At 40.7% G+C, this 15944-nt stretch overlaps 2 protein-coding genes across 4 annotated transcripts; both read left to right on the forward strand.

The window, feature by feature from the left end:
• Positions 1 to 631: 631 nt before the first annotated feature.
• LOC306712298 (glycogenin-1-like) lies at positions 632 to 10992 on the forward strand. Of its 3 annotated transcripts, none has more exons than XR_013767551.1 (8): positions 632 to 759; positions 2403 to 2538; positions 2663 to 2837; positions 2939 to 3101; positions 7333 to 7459; positions 9011 to 9227; positions 9643 to 9729; positions 9997 to 10101. XR_013767551.1 is itself a non-coding variant. In XM_079181512.1 (8 exons), the coding sequence occupies exons 1-8, from the start codon at positions 753 to 755 to the stop codon at positions 10141 to 10143; spliced, it is 1017 nt and encodes a 338-aa protein (XP_079037638.1). In that variant the 5' UTR covers positions 632 to 752; the 3' UTR covers positions 10144 to 10992. The 3 variants fall into 3 exon arrangements, 2 of the variants coding, with proteins under 2 accessions (XP_079037638.1, XP_079037639.1); XM_079181512.1 differs by having other exon boundaries at positions 9685 to 9729; positions 9997 to 10992; XM_079181513.1 differs by lacking the exon at positions 9643 to 9729 and having other exon boundaries at positions 9997 to 10992.
• Positions 10993 to 11383: 391 nt separating this feature from the next.
• bdh1 (3-hydroxybutyrate dehydrogenase, type 1) lies at positions 11384 to 15209 on the forward strand (the record flags this gene model as incomplete). Its single annotated transcript, XM_079181046.1, has 5 exons — positions 11384 to 11596; positions 12759 to 12869; positions 13104 to 13245; positions 13344 to 13496; positions 14102 to 15209. 5 exons carry the CDS (start codon positions 11384 to 11386, stop codon positions 14566 to 14568), a joined length of 1086 nt encoding a protein of 361 aa, XP_079037172.1. The 3' UTR covers positions 14569 to 15209.
• Between the last annotated feature and the right edge of the window lie 735 nt (positions 15210 to 15944).

Genomic DNA, 15944 nt, shown 5'->3' on the forward strand with positions numbered 1-15944 from the left:
CTTTTCTTTTCTTTAAACATGAAAAAATAAAGTGTATTATCCCCCTACCCCTAGTATAAGAGCCATGCCCCAAAACACCTTTTGATCTGAGGATTAACTCAAGAGATTTACAGACAACTAAACATAATCCACTGTTGTGTAACACAGTTCAGGAGGCCCAGAGACCTCCACAACTGCTTCCGTTTGTCTCGTGTCTGTCATGATATATATATTGTCTTTATTCCACAAGAGGGCGACAAAATCCAAACTGTAGCCTAAAATATGGAACATGTTGTTCCTGATCTCGGCACCTCATTTCAGCATCATCACCATCTATACTTTATCATCAAGAGTAAAGATGACACCAGCCAAGGGAGCCACGTGAAAGGTCAAGGCTGCAGACGGATGTCTTGGGAATGTGAAATTATTTAAAAGGTCAAGATTACTTGACTAGATCAGCTGTAAAATTTAAACTTAATAAAACAAGTACGAAAAGAATATAAAGTCTGTTCAAAAGCCCTAAATGATACATGTGTCTCTACATTCACGCTGAATAATGCGTGAACAGTTGAACTCCTGACTGCCGGAGGGGGTTGTGGAGGCTCATGTGGGGAACAGGTGGGTGTGTGGAGACCGTCACATGACGCTGCGATTGGCTACTGTCATACTGGTATAAATCCACCTCTGTGGATTTGGTCAGTCCTTTTTTCCTCCACGCTGAGCTGCTTTTTCGGGTCCAGGCTTTCAAGAAAGTAGCTTCGACTTCTTCAGTTATGGCTGGTATGTAAACATCTTAACATTTCAAAAGAACTACGACGTTTTCGTTTTTTCGTTTCCAACGTGGGGGCCAGACCTTTAAACTGAAACGTGTGTCGTGTGAAGTTTGCTGGCGTTCAACAATCACTGTGTCGCTGTTGTGAAAATGGCAGCCTGTCGTTAAAAGTGTCTTGCCTGCAGTTTGGTTTAAATGTTTGTAAAGCCCCTCCGAAGTTAGCGGAGTTAAATCCTAATGCGTAAATGTAGCGTTTGCTAAGTCTGTGTGTCTCCACCTGTGTCTCGCTGTCCAATCAGTTCGCTGTTCGCGTGAAGCTGTCGGCCATATCTGAAACATGTTGCCATATATGACATTTTAAGCCACAGTGTCACCAGTTTGGATGTCCTGTGGGCTCCACTCCATTTGTCACGTTGAATATATTCACTTTATTACGAGGCATCCTTATCAGATGGCCCATTAACCGATAACTCTGCTTAAAAGCCTCTGTTCTCTTCTGGGGAAACGCTTTTAATGAAAGACATAACGGTCCTGGGAGATGCACTTTGTAGAGCCTGTGCTGCTATATGTCACGATTCTCCATTACCCACCTCCCACTTGTGGTGTTATCTTACTGGGGGGGGGGGGAGTGGATGTGTACAGCCTGTACTGTACATTCACTAACTCAAGGCTGTGGTCCAACTTCATGGTATTTCATGTTAGGCTTCATGCATGAACAATACAGAGCTTGTTGTGCTAGTTGAAAAGGGGGGAGGGGGGGGGGAGAAAGGAGGTGTGGCGCTGAGAGCAACTTTTCCTGGCAACTCTGATGGGCAACACTTCACTCTTAAGGGTTTTATATGTACTGTGTTGCTGTCTTTGACCCATTATTGGTTGGAAAGTACTGAGCGGTTGCTTATACAATCCACATGAGATCCGTGTTGGCCCACATGCTACAGTCACACAACCTTCCCAGCTGCCATGTGCATTTCGTCATTGCAATTTATAGGTCCTTTTCACAGGCAGGTCGTTGTTCTGAGGCTTGCCTTGGCAGCTAGGTGACAGATTTTCCTCCTTGTCGTCAGAGGTGGTGGTGCAGAGTAGGCACTACTCTGCAAATCAAATTCAACTTCATGAGATTTAATCTGGTACTGGAGACTAAAGTCTTTTATCTTTCCTTTTTTTTTTTTTTGAGGCAAGGCCATAGAGTTTGTGGAAATTCTGCTTGTTTGCATATTTATAACCTTTATACTTTTGGCTTGATTGGAACATTAGGTTACCAGATGATTTTACTGTTGCGCCTATTGCAGTTACGCTCTTTATTTTAGCTGCTTTAGTGTATCTTTTATGTTCCTGCTTTACCTCAACTGGAGCTAAATTCTTATTGCATATTGTACTTTGGCTTTGAAACCTGTTTGCTGGGTTTTGTTGAAATATTTCAGAATTTTACCAAGTAGACCCAAGTGTGTTGGATAAAGTTGAGATGATCTTTAACAGGACACACTTTTCTAAGCTGAGAGAAGTCTGGCATTTAATGGATATAGTGTGCATGTATGCAACTCCGACATTGCTTTCTCTACTGAAGCAAGTCGATGTAATGACGTTCGTTTATCACAAAGTATTTCTGAACATCACAGATCATCTTTGTTGTTAACTGTTCTTTCTTCTACAGACCAGGCTTTTGTGACGTTGGCTACCAATGACAGCTATGGTCGGGGAGCCATGGTTTTGGGCAAGTCCCTCCGAAACCACAACACAACCAAGAAGCTGGTGGCTCTCATTGGTCCACAAATGTCAGAGCCTTGCCGGTAAGAAACCATACCTCTGACTACTGGTACAACATTTCTAAATCACGCCTGTCGGCATTCTTGTCGAGGAATGTTTTCCACCTGGATTGTTGGTGACTCATTCTATAGTATTGTGAATCGTTAGGGCCGTTCTGAAGGGAATCTTTGACGAGGTGAGGGTGGTGGATGTGCTGGACAGCGGCGACAAGGCACACCTGGCCATGATGAAGAGGCCAGACCTGGGCGTCACCTTCACCAAACTACACTGCTGGACTCTGACGCATTACTCCAAATGTGTTTTCATGGACGCAGACACTCTGGTGAGACTTAACTGAGCCTTTTTTCTAAGGCAAGGACATTTCAAGATGTTTTACTGCAACTATCTATCTAATGTCTATTTGTGTGTTTGTCTGCCTCCTAGGTGCTATCAAATATAGATGACTTGTTTGACAGAGAAGAATTGTCTGCTGCTCCCGACCCCGGCTGGCCTGACTGTTTCAACTCTGGCGTGTTTGTTTTTCGGCCGTCTATGGAGACTCATGGCAAACTGCTCCAGTATTGTACAGAACACGGCAGCTTTGATGGTAAGAGGAGAAGAACATATTCTGATGTTTTAGTTTTGTGCTGAAATGTTTTTTTTACCAGTAGTTTGATTTTTTTTTTTTTTTTGGCTCTGGGAACTTGCAATGAGCAGTCTTTCTTTTTTTTTACATGGTAATAGTTTATTCGATAGTTGCATCCCTACTTTACTTAGAGGAATAGTTCCACATTCTTGGAAATACTTTTGCTTACTGACCTCCAATACTCAATATAGGATGAGAAGATCAATGCTAGCGCCAGAATATAACCTCCAATTACAACACAACTTGTTTTTCCTAACTATTCATTTCACTACACATACCCATTTGTATTATTTTCTGAACTTATTTCTGCATGTTGGTATTGGATAAAATGTATTTGTCATGTACAAGTTTCTCTCAAAATAGACACTGTCATTGCCAAATACACTACAAGAAGTGATTTAGTATGTATAGAATTGCAAGTATTTCTAGTTTACCGCCACTGAGTTTTGAAGTGGGCAAACTCGCACAAACATGAATGCTTTGCGCAACATTGAGTTCTTGGTAACACGATGTTAAACCGACCTTGTTTATCTTTTGCTCTGAGTAAGGCCTCCAACGAGCCCGCTGCTCGGACACAAGGCCCTCCTGTAACACACTCTCCAGCTCTGCTGAGTTATTCTCAGGGTTTCCCTGGGGAGGGGTGAAAGTTAAATTTGTGTTTTGCACTGGTTGACATTCAGCAGCTCTTCTCAGTGAGGCGGACTGTAACTGAATTGTGGTCGTTGCTTTGGCTCCATATCAGATTTAAAAGAACATTAGTCAACACTTGTAGGGGGGGCTGTGGTTCTCGTATGCTGCGGCTTTACCACCTTTGCTTTCCACAAAAGGTTACAACACTTTTTGTACATTACATGAAACGATTAGAGTCCCTTTTTTTTTTTTTTTTAAAAGGGAACGGTAAACATTTTACCATGACAGAACATTCATTTTAAACTATATTGGACACTTTGCTGTATACAATTAGAATTAAGAGGTTCCTACTTTGCCTTATCTTTTACAGTGTCCTGCTTTAGTGAATGTTTTTAACTGCAGAAAGCTGCAAAAGAAAGTTGTGAGAATCTTTTTCCATCTTGAGACTAGAACATTGTCCTGTCAAGATTATGAAGTTGGATCTCAATAAGCACATAATGTGAAGGGAATATTTTTAATGAAGAGCTTAAAATTGTTTGTCAGGATAAGTCCTGAGAAATGAACTCGTGAATGCTCTCTGCTGGATAAACTATGTAATTGCAACACTTTTTTTTTCCAGCATTACCTCAAATGCATCTTTGACTTTTCTCTACTGTAATTTCTTATTCATCAGCCAACGCTTAAGGCAATACTGTAACTGGAAACGAATCCACTACCATGAGTTAAGATTGTTTTGGTAAAACCCAGAGCTTTCACCTATATGACAGTCTTGATTACGTTACCAACGTTTCATACATGGGATGCGTGAGACCATGAAAACGGAGGTGTTGAGGGCTGTAAGATGTGGTCGAAAGTCTCTGAAAGAGCTAGTAACTGACCTGCCTATATATCGGTTGGGCTCTTATCAGCATTCATTGTTTCCTCAGGCTGCTCAAAATGCCACAGAACAAAGGAAACCGTCGTGGAATAAACAGGATGCAACGTACAGTAGGGCTGGGGAGAGCCGGAGCGTGTCCTTGTTAGTAGCGGGGAACCTTTTTAACATTACATGGCAAGCTGTTCTCCTTTGTGATCCTCTGAAAGAGATTCCATCTGTGAGAAAAGCAAACTAATTGGCAACAGTGGCCAGTGCTTTCAAGTGCCGACTCATTCTGGCCCAGTTCGTTGACAAGAATTTTTCCATGACACGCACAGACGAGACATTGTTGCATTAATTGTTCCAGGAAAGATACCGCCGTCAATGAAAACTCGTGTCATTTTTAAGATTTTTCTATTTAATATTTCAACGGGATGTCAGTGTCGCGTAAAGCCGTCTTATTTATAGCCATGGATGGTCTTTTCATGTGCACTGGGGCATGAGTTGAAGTTGCCTTGACCTTTTCAGCATTTCAGTTCCACCCGTAAGGAGTACATGATGTACACGTGCAGCTCTGTCTCTCTGCAGTTCATGGATGATATTAAAACATTGCTGAGGTAAGGCCAAAAAGGAAAATGATTTCAGCGGTTGAGCCCTGAGGCTATATCTCTGCATCTGTGGCCCCAATGAATTCCGCTGGCAAAACAAACTGGCAGATATAAGAGCACATTCCTGCTGAGCTCCGCTCATCCCCTCAAAATGAAGACACTCGGGCCACATATTAAGTCTGAAATGCCCAGCAGAGGTTGTGGGTTCAGACAAACGGCATCTATGTGTTATTTTAAACTGCAGCAGTCTGCGGTTTCACAGACTGTACAGTCCTGTGCTACATGTGAAACTTCTATTACAGGCCATCGTCTCATCTTGTGCCAGTTTCAGTCCGATGACTTACTGTATGGCGACTAGGTGAAGCGGTTCAGCATGAATATTCAATGAGCTTGTCATGTTTTAGCTTGGCTTCGAAATGCTGTGTTCTGGCTGGTGGTTTGTCACAATGTAACAGAAGAGATGTTCACTGAAAGAAAACCTTTTTTTCCATTAGACTCTATTCAGATCTGGTTGTATACTTAAAGTGTAACCTACTTGACGGCAATTGTGTCTCTGGACCCCAAACTGAGCTTATGTAAGCCACCGTCGTGATAAGAGCTTCCCAAGTCCTAAATTAGCCAAATTGAGCGAGGGCAAGTGGCTGTCCAGCCCTCCAGTTGGGCCCCGAGGACCTGAGGCAACTCAAGTGCAAACCTTTTAAAATGAGTGTTAAGTCAGAGGTCAATGTTGATGGACTTGAACAGCACAGAGGGGCAAAACCTTTTAATACTTGTGTCTAGTTCTATTATTTCAATTAGAGCAGTCGTGAATAGGGCTGGGGATCGTTTTCAGAACAAGTACAGATAAAATACCTTGGTTTCAATGGAGATACTTTTTTAGATATACAAATGATCAGACCCAACAGTTCTCAACAGAACATTTAGTATCTTTCAGTTCATGGTTTTACGGTTTTGTTTCCGTCTCTCTGCTGGAATCGGCATTGTTTCCAGACACGGCAGGTAAATATCTTCAGCATAAAAGCTCTGATAAACCTTCTGAATGCACCCCATAACAAAGTAAGCAACAATGTTCAGTCATTTATTTTGGGTTTTGATATTTCATTGACTATCCACCAGGATGTCTTGTTACTTCATCAAACAGTTGATGTGCAAATCCATTGTATATCTTACTATGTGTTCAAGTGAGGAATTTAATAAGACTGTTCATTATTGATGCACAATAGAGCGCTCAAACTAGCATTGCTGTCTGCTAGCAGGCGATGATACTGCAGCTTCTAGTGTTACCGGGCAGATTTTGACTTTGAACTGAGCAGAGTATTGGAGGTCAGTGAGCAAATGGCAGGCAATCAATCTTTGTTCTGCTGAATAAATCCTCTCTGCTGTGGTGGATCATTCAAAGAACCCAGCCTTTATATATGGCTGGGTTCTTTGTGTGTGGTGTGTGTGTGTGTGTGTACCCTTAAACACCGCACTGATCTGTGATCGTTTGCCTGCAGTGGAGACTACTGGGTCAACGGTCTTGCACAATGTGGCACAATGTGACACATGTTCTGTACATGGTGTCTCTTTAACGCTTTGTACAGCTTCTATGATCAATATAAATCCACACCGTGCTCATGCATGGCTTCATATGGTATGAAGCCAGTCGAAGCAGTTTGTCAGCTGCTTTTCACAACCAAGTTGACTGTTATGACACCATACCAGTCTCTCACAGCATGTTCACACAAATACAATAACTCGCAGTCTCTCTTTTGACATGAAGTTACCTGAAGTTTTCTCATCCCTGAAAATGAATTCAAAGCGTAGTTCTGCATTCGAACAGGCTTAATCTTAGGACCCATATCTGATATGATCAATACATTTTTGAATAGCAAATTAAAACTTGTGTGTGACGTGGATGAGCACTTTACTGCCATCTTGCATAACTTAATGAGGAAAGAAAATCAGAGCTGGAAAAATGGGAAAGCCACTGTATGTATATCCAGTTGTTGTTATCCACTCTAATTGCTTTCTCAGAGTTGAACCACATCTGAAACTTCAGATTTGTACATATTATTCCTGATGAGTACAGTGTGTTAATATGCCCTCTCTGTTGCAGGAGGAGACCAAGGTGTTTTGAATGGCTTTTTCAGTGACTGGGCGACAGCTGATATATCAAAACACCTCCCATTCATCTACAACCTCAGCAGCGTAGCCATCTACACTTACCTTCCAGCATTCAAGCAGTAAGTGTCTGTGTGCTGACGTCATGTTTCTAAAAACAGTCACAGTAGTTGGTGTTTCTACTGTTTAAGCTACTGCAGTGTAACGACATGTTTATTATACTATAGCAGCGAGAGACAGTTGGTGTGACTAAAGTCTTCCGTATCGAATGGGAAGCCAATATGTTAGCAGACACTCGATCACATGAGCATGTAGTCCCAACGTGACGACGTCGGGTTACGAGCGAGATGAGCAGTTAAGATTCCAGTGGCTCTGCTGGAGTATCCCCCCAGCAGGCGTCAGCGCTGGGTTGGATATCCACCCTGAGCTCCCAACAGCTGAAACCCAAGCCTAAAATAGAGTGGTTTATTTGGAGACCTTTATGTTCGCCTCTAGGACTGGTCATTGTACGCTCCCATCCTCACTGCCCCTCTGCCTCAGAACTTTTGTCCTCCATGGAAACAGACCTCATCAACAAGCTCTTAGGTTTGGCATTTCCTGGCATCCAAATCAGGATATCAAGGGGGTGATAAACATGTACGTACTTGTTAGTTGTAAGCAATACTATTGCTTAAGAGGTCTGGCAAGCACCACGAAACACCCCCGCCAGGGCCAGGTTCAGGTTTATTTGTGTGTTACATGTGCAGTTTGCCAATACTAAAAAGAAATCCATATATGTAGGGTTGGCAATGGAGACACTATATATTATAATGTCGTCCAATATAAGCAGGTTAATGCCACTACAGCACCATAATGTGCAATATTAAATCTTATTTTGAATTTACAGTTTCATCTTGCGATATGAATGGGGACAGCAGTACTTTTCTAAAACTCCATATAGTTGTTGTGGTTTTTTTTATATACTTTTCTAAAACCGTGGCCGATGTATTTCTGCTTTTGTGTTTCAGTATAACTAACCACACAATACAGCTTTCTGAGGCACATTTTCCTGTTTGTAAACAAAAGCTTGAGTGTAAATGAGTGAGTGGATGAAGGGTGTAGTTGCTACAAGATCAGAAACTGAAGAGTCATAAATGCTACCTGCTCGACAAATGCTGTTTTACAGCTGACTGTAGGACAAAGAAAATGCTCTTGAATACTCTTAATATGTTTTTAAATTAAGACAATGTAGTTGCACATTGTTCCTCCTTACAAATGTAATTAATGGGCATTTAAACACCATTTCCTAACTCGGTGTACTCTGTGATTTTGCTGCTGCAACCTTTGTCTGTTATGACCACCAGCTTATGTTTGCTTACTCTTTTTATAAATATAGTTATATAACAGACATTACTGAGTCAGTTTGCTGACTTTGACTCTTCACCACTTGAGCTATTGTTACAAAAACATGGCATTGTAAATGCATATTAAACCATATTTTAGCTTAACAGTAAACACTGTTCAGCAGAAGTTACATAAGGTTTCAGTTTATGATCAGCAAAGATGACCTCTACTCTTTTAGCTGTGATTTGAATGAGACAAGTAATTCATAAAACACTTAATCTACTAACTCCAACTATAATAAAGCATCTACAATAAAAAAAAATTCTAATTTACCATGCGACTCATTTCAGATTTGGTGGCAATGCCAAGGTGGTCCATTTCCTAGGGAAGACCAAGCCATGGAGTTACACCTATGACGCCAAATCCAAACAGATCAAAGGAAATGCGCACGAGGCCACCACACACCCCACGTTCCTCCTGGACTGGTGGACCCTTTACTCCAGCGCTGTGGTGCCCATGCTGCAGGAGCAGTACGGAGACAAGCCTTTCTACTCCGGATGTGTGGAGGTGAATAATCATATTTGTTTTATTCCATTTACACTACAAGTATTTGTTATGAGTCTATTCCATCAGAGTTTGAGATTTCATGCTGTCAATTTTACAAGCCAATGAAAACTCGCAGCCCAAGAAACGGCTTCCTTGGGATTTTTGATGTGGCCACCTTTTTACAGCTCGCACCTTTTTTTTTTTGGACCATCAACATGCAGAAGCAGGTTTCCAGATTGTCTAGCTCTATCAAAAATAATTGATTGTGGTGCTTTCATTGACAATGCAGGAAAGTACTGCATGTGTGGAAATAGGTTGTACCATATTTATGTAAGCACATGTATTCTGCTGTTGATACTGTCTTTTTTTTTTTCTTCTTTTTTATAATTTATTTTACGGTTTACCTTTTCGTTATTTTATTTTGCCCTGATTCTAGATGATATACTTCCTTTTCTGTCTTTAAATTCATCTAAAAAAGTTCCAGCACAGTGACGAGGTCACTTTTGAGACGGAAGAGATAAGGGTATGTATTTTATAGCTGGCTGTCAATAACCATTTGTTGGCACCTGGTTTAATGCTATTACTGCTCTTACTCTAAAATCAGAGCTTCTGCGTGTGTTCGCCTGTCGCCATTAATTTGGAAAGGCTACGTACAACTAGTTCAGTGCTTCGAAAAAAAGCTATGCGCGCAAAGGATGTGATCCGTCTGGGCTGTCATTGTCTTCATTTTCAGTTCTCCTGCTCGGTTTCCCTAATATGTGTTTTTGTTTATTTAAAACAATTTTTAAAGGATGAGAGCTGTACTTCACTTGAACAAGCCGAAGCCCAGATGTCCTCAGAAGAACGGAAGAAGAAATGGGAGCAAGGCCAGGCAGACTACATGGGAATGGACTCATTTGACAATATCAAGAGAAAGCTTGATTCTTTTCTCAAGTAAAGGGGCAGTGAAGCGGGATATCGAAGTAGCACTTGTAGTTTTTCTCAATTAAAGAAGCAATGAAGCGGGATATCAAACCAGCACTTGCAGTTTAACAAACTCACCACAGGTCTTTCAAGAAAATTCTGTAAAACATTTTCCCGTCTTGGCTGTTACTGAACTAGAAATGAGTCGAGTCTCCCTTCACCAGCACTACCCCACGAAGTCATGTTCTCTGAACGGCTTTAATTGTCTATGCAGAACTGTCATCTTTCAGTTTTACCCAGCCACAGGTGTCTGTCCTGCAGCACTGTGACGAAAATCGGGAAAGATTTATAACCAATTCACTCTTTTCAAAAGTATTTTCAATATATAGATTTTGCATACATTTTTCCATTTCTTTTATGCCAAAGCTCGTTTTAATAACAAGTTGAGCTGGTTTTTGTATGTGTCGTTGTGGCAAAGATTAGCAGTCATTAACGTGAATCTCATTTTTCTTCTTCTTTCATGTCATTTTTTTACCGTGCACTCTTCTGAGCATTAACTATTGCTTTTTCTCAGTTTATTTCTCGTAAAATTGGGGGGGGGGGGGGGGAATAGCCTCTGTTTAACTCAAAACATGTTTACAGCACGTCTACAGTCTTTGCTGGATGTCTTTTTAAGAGTATAGTTATTTTGCCGTACTCTAAACTCCTCAGTGCCTTCTTGCTCTCTCTAGTGCCATCACCCTCTCTGTTGACTAGCAGCTAGCTTCTTATGTGCAGGCTTTGTAGGACATTAGGTTTGAACTTTCTTGTGTTGTACTTGACCAGAATGTTTTCTGTACTGTGAAGTCTTCCTTTTGGAACTATTAAAATATCATTAAACGTTTGGGATTTGCTACGCTGTTTCTTTTCTTCAACATTTAGGTCTTGGTTAAACTGAGTGTGTGTGTGTGTGTGTGTGTGTGTGTGTGTGTGTGTGTGTGTGTGTGTGTGTGTGTGTGTGTGTGTGTGATAGGGACTGGAGTTATAAAACAGTTCCACGTTTACAATCTTTAGCTTATCCAAAACAAGTCTTAACGCGTTCATATGAATTAAAAACAGCTCAACACCTACGAGTTTCTACAAGCTACTTTCTAATAGATTTCATAAGATCGAAAGATCCGCTATTTGAACGCAGCCGTTGGGGTTTTTGGCGACGTCATAACGTTCCAGGGGGCGTGCCGTAACCCCACGTTACATTGGAGAGCTTCGACGGCAAACCCCACTAGTCCGTCAACATGGCTCCCCTCTCCGCTTTCCGAGTGGCACTTCTGGTGTCGCTTTCAGTGTTTCTGACTGCGGTGTTGGGTTTTGGATTGCCTTATCTGCTGAACGCAGCGATGAGGATGTTGGGCTTACCAGAGACTAGTGTAACCGAGTGCATAGTTGTGCTTTATTTAATGTTTGTGTTGTATGTGGCGACGCCTCGAATTCCTAGAGGATTGGTGGAGGTAAAGTAATCATGTACTGTAATTCACAACACGGAAATGAATGTATGCTAATGTCTTCTAGGTAGTAGTATATTATTTTAGATGGATGACAACAGTAGAGTAACGGTAATGTCAGTAACGTTATTTCCCTGTGAGAATTAATGAAAGCCTCTTTACTGAAACACCTTCGTATGTCATATAGTGTGCCATGTAAAATGTAATCATACATATACTATAGTATGTGGCATTAATGTCATGAAAAGTCATAGTAGCCCACTAAGTTAAGTTAAATAATATTGAATAAATTGTGTCATAAAAATGCCATAGAAATCTAATAAAGATAAAATTATTTATAAAGTAGCCTAATGGTACAGTAAATCGAAAAAGTCATAGTATGCTATTTCGAAAAAAAAGCCATAAAGTCATAAAAGTGTCAAAAGGCAATAAATAAAGTCACAGTATAGTATGTTAAAAGAATCATCAGAAAATCATGGAAAAAGGTGTGTAAGAGTCGTAAAAAAGTCATAATAAAAAAGTCATAGTATAGCATGTTCAAAAAGTCATGGAAAAGTCATAGTATAGCATGTTCAAAAAGTCATGGAAAAGTCATAGTATAGTATGTCGAAAAAAGTCAGAAAAAAAGTCCTAGAATACAATGCCAAAAGAAGTAATAGTATAGTATGGCGAAAAAAATTCATAAGAAATTCATAGTATATTATGGCAAAAAAATCATTAAAAAGTCAAAATATACTGGCAAAAGTCATAAAATAGTCACAGTATATCATATAAGACAAAAATCAATAAGTCTTTGTTTTACGAATGACTTGTTAAAGATTATTTTAGTGATGGTATAGTATGTCATATAAAAAGCTTCAGTATAGTATATAAAATTTCATAAAAAGTTAATAGTTATGTATGGCATACAAAAGTCATATTTAAGGAGATCATTTACTACAATAAGGAGTATTAGCTATAGAAAGTGCTATAAATAGTGAAATGGTGGTGTTTATAACAAAACTGACTCAGTTATTGTTCATACGTGTTGTGCTATAGACAGACAATCTTTTATTTTTAATATTTCCATGTGGAATATTTTCTTTTTATTACATTATATATTAACGTACGTAAGCTTTTTAAAGCATCCTTTTGTTTATCTTTATATATCTCTTGCCCCTTTCTGCAGGTGAAGGGAAAAGCTGTGTTGGTTACAGGTTGTGACAGTGGATTTGGTCATGCACTTGCCAAACAGCTGCACAAGCTTGGCTTCACGGTCTTTGCTGGATGTCTTTTTAAGGTACAGATAAAACAACCAGGAACCACTCATCCATTAAAACTGTCCTAAAGAGGTACCGATGCAACTCCACGGCCTCTATTTGCACTCTACAAGAGCAAGCAGAAAGATAATTCAAGGATGAGCAATGTATTAAGTGACCATCATTTGTTTGCTTTTTTGAATCCATTTTCTGTTGGTGCGTTTCATCTTCCTGTCATGAGTGGGTGTAACTAAGAAGACATGACATCCTTGCAGGATAAAGGTGGAGAGGGTGCAAAGGAACTGGAAGAGTTTCATTCAGATCGCATGAAGGTAGTCCAGCTGGACGTCTGCAGTGACGAGCAGGTGGACCAGGCTGTGGAATATGTCAAGGAGAACCTGGAAGACACAGAAACAGGTACTGTAAACAACTTGCATGTTTTCACCAAACTTGAATGTGTTCATTCACAGACTTTCTTTTTCTACTTTGACAATATGTCACTGGTCATGATCTAGGTCTTTGGGCTGTGGTGAACAACGCTGGAGTGTCAACGTTTGGGGAAGTAGAGTTCATCTCCATGGACACCTACAAGAAGGTGTCAGAGGTCAACCTGTGGGGCACCATCAGGGTCACCAAAGCTGTTCTGCCATTAATCCGCAGGGCCAAAGGTCAGTGACACACATACAGGATGTTGAATAGTGGCCAAAATGGATTTGCCAAACTATTGCTTGGATTTTACTTCGTTCATTTTTTTACCAGACTTCTTTATGAAGGATTATAAGCATTCTTAGAATTCCTCTTTGAAAGAAAAGAGTGCAGCCAACCATTAAGTTGTCCCATGATTTCTGTGAGGAATGCAAACAGTCCTGAAAAAAAAGGTTAGTATTGATGTACTCAATTTGTAAGGCACTTTTCTTAACATAGAATCTGCTTAAATGAGAAACAGTAATACAAATGTACAATGAAATGTTTAACAGGATAAAATGGTAAACAAAAATAAGTACAATAATATAATCCAGTTATAGATTATCATCTAAAAGCCAGTTCAAAAGTTGTTTTAAGTTGACATTTAAAAGAAAAGTACTGTGGTGTTCTGTGAATGGTGCTTCTTTCCACAGCTTAGGTGCAATAACAACTTCATAGATATTTGAAAGGAAATAGAAAACTTGGATTACTTGCTGCTCAGAATATGCAAAGTTGTTTTTGACAAAGTTGATCAGGATCCAACATATCCTCAGACAGTGTACCAAACCTGTAACCTCCATCTCTGCAGGACGTGTGGTGAACGTGTCCAGCATGAGTGGGAGGATGGGAGGTGCCTTGCAGTCAGCTTACAGTATATCAAAATACGGCGTGGAAACTTTTTCTGATTGCCTTCGCTATGAGATGAAGAGCTGGGGAGTTAAAGTGTCCATAATCGAACCGGGGAACTTCGCCGCGGCCACTAGCATCATGACCCGAGACGCCATGGCCAGCACAGCCAATAAGCTGTGGAGCGAGGCTCCCTCGCAAGTCAAGGAGGATTATGGGAAAGCCCACTTTGAGCACCTAATGGCTCGGATGCGCCCTTTCGCCAACAGTGGACAGAAGGATCCGTCTTCTGTTCTGGATGACATCACCGATGCCATCGTGTCCAAGCGTCCTTACACACGGTACCACCCCATGGAGCCACACTGCTGGGTCAGAGTTCAGGTGATGACCCACCTTCCTGGCGCCATATCGGACTTCCTCTACTCCTAAAAAGAGGAGCCGTTCCCGAAAGAGCTCGCTCCGTGTCATACAGCAGCACATCATTCAACTATGTAGCTACAGACTCTCTGCTACTTATTCCTCAGCACTTTAAATCATTCACTGATCAAGCCTTAAAACAAGGATTTTTATAAACTGCAAGTTAATTATTGCACTTTGCTTATTGTATGTCTTACTGGAATCCTAACTTTTTCTACACAGATATATTCCATGATAAGTAGCAACTACATTGTGTGGAATATCAGCGAGGCTATGACGTACTCGTAGCGATAAATACCACCCCCCCCATTATTCTTGTGATGTTTTGCGTATGTGAATCTTCTGGGGCCACACTGGCATGAGGACCAAAGGCGGCAGAGCTTTGAGAAGGCTCCCGCTGTTCTGTTTTGGCGGACGTCGGAACAAACCGAGGTCAGCTCCTGTAAGGCCGTGGTGAGATTTGGCTCGACAACCCCAAAGTTACGTAACAACACAAGCCCACTTTGTCCCACATGCACCGACTGGGATCCTGCTTGGACAGCGAGGTTGATTGATTGATGTGATTAATGGGTGTGCTCCCCCCCCCCCCTTAACGGAAATGTTTTTTTAATGTTACAATCGCAGTATCTTTCTTCAAGATCTTTCTGAATAAAGTGACCAAAATGTGATGTTTTGTTGAAGGTCTCTTTTGGTGGCGCCAGTAGTAATAACACAGGCGTCCACTAAGTGGCGCACATGCATCATACAGAACTACCACTGCTGTCCACGTGCATGAATCCTCTGCTGTCTTTCACATAATGTTAATATCCTAATTTAAAACGGCATTATAAATCACATTTTATAGCATAAAAGCTGAAGCACAAAGAAAAAAATCTAGCCAGTTTTCTTAAGAGTTAGGACTCAATAGGCGACAGTCTAGTGTTTTGTAATCCAGTAAAAAAAAATAGCTTTAGAATTAGTATTAAAACATTGTCACAGTTTAAAACAAGACCTCTTTATCGTATCATTTTTATGCTGTTTATTACGTCTTTTGAACACTCTAATAAACTCTTCTAAATTATTACACCTGAAGACAATCTCCCCTCCATAGAAACAGTATTAAGAGCATGACATTAAATTTCACAGCACTGCCTTTATCATTCCACAGCATGGATCCGTTTTCTTCACTCTCTCTCTCTCTCTCTCTCTCATACAGGAAAAAGCTTCGTGAGACAAAGAACACCAAGAAGCAGCACAAAAGCACCAAAGTTGAACACGGGGTCATTTGTTCTGAATATTATCAAGAAATCAAAATCGGGAGATTCAAGATCATCTCAGGCTTGTTTAGCAGTCGAGAAACACAAAGCTGTCCGGCCGCACTGTAGTTCTTGATCATGAAAAATAGTTTG

This window comes from Pholis gunnellus (genome assembly GCF_910591455.1).
Source record: "Pholis gunnellus genome assembly, chromosome: 20".
Classification (NCBI taxonomy): domain Eukaryota; kingdom Metazoa; phylum Chordata; class Actinopteri; order Perciformes; family Pholidae; genus Pholis; species Pholis gunnellus.

Bases quoted from the DNA above. Each gene is read 5' to 3' on its own strand.
- LOC306712298 (XM_079181512.1), top strand. The intron at 2,838-2,938 runs GTGAGACTTAAC...TCTGCCTCCTAG, and splicing joins TCATGGACGCAGACACTCTG to GTGCTATCAAATATAGATGA. The intron at 7,460-9,010 runs GTAAGTGTCTGT...GACTCATTTCAG, and splicing joins TACCTTCCAGCATTCAAGCA to ATTTGGTGGCAATGCCAAGG.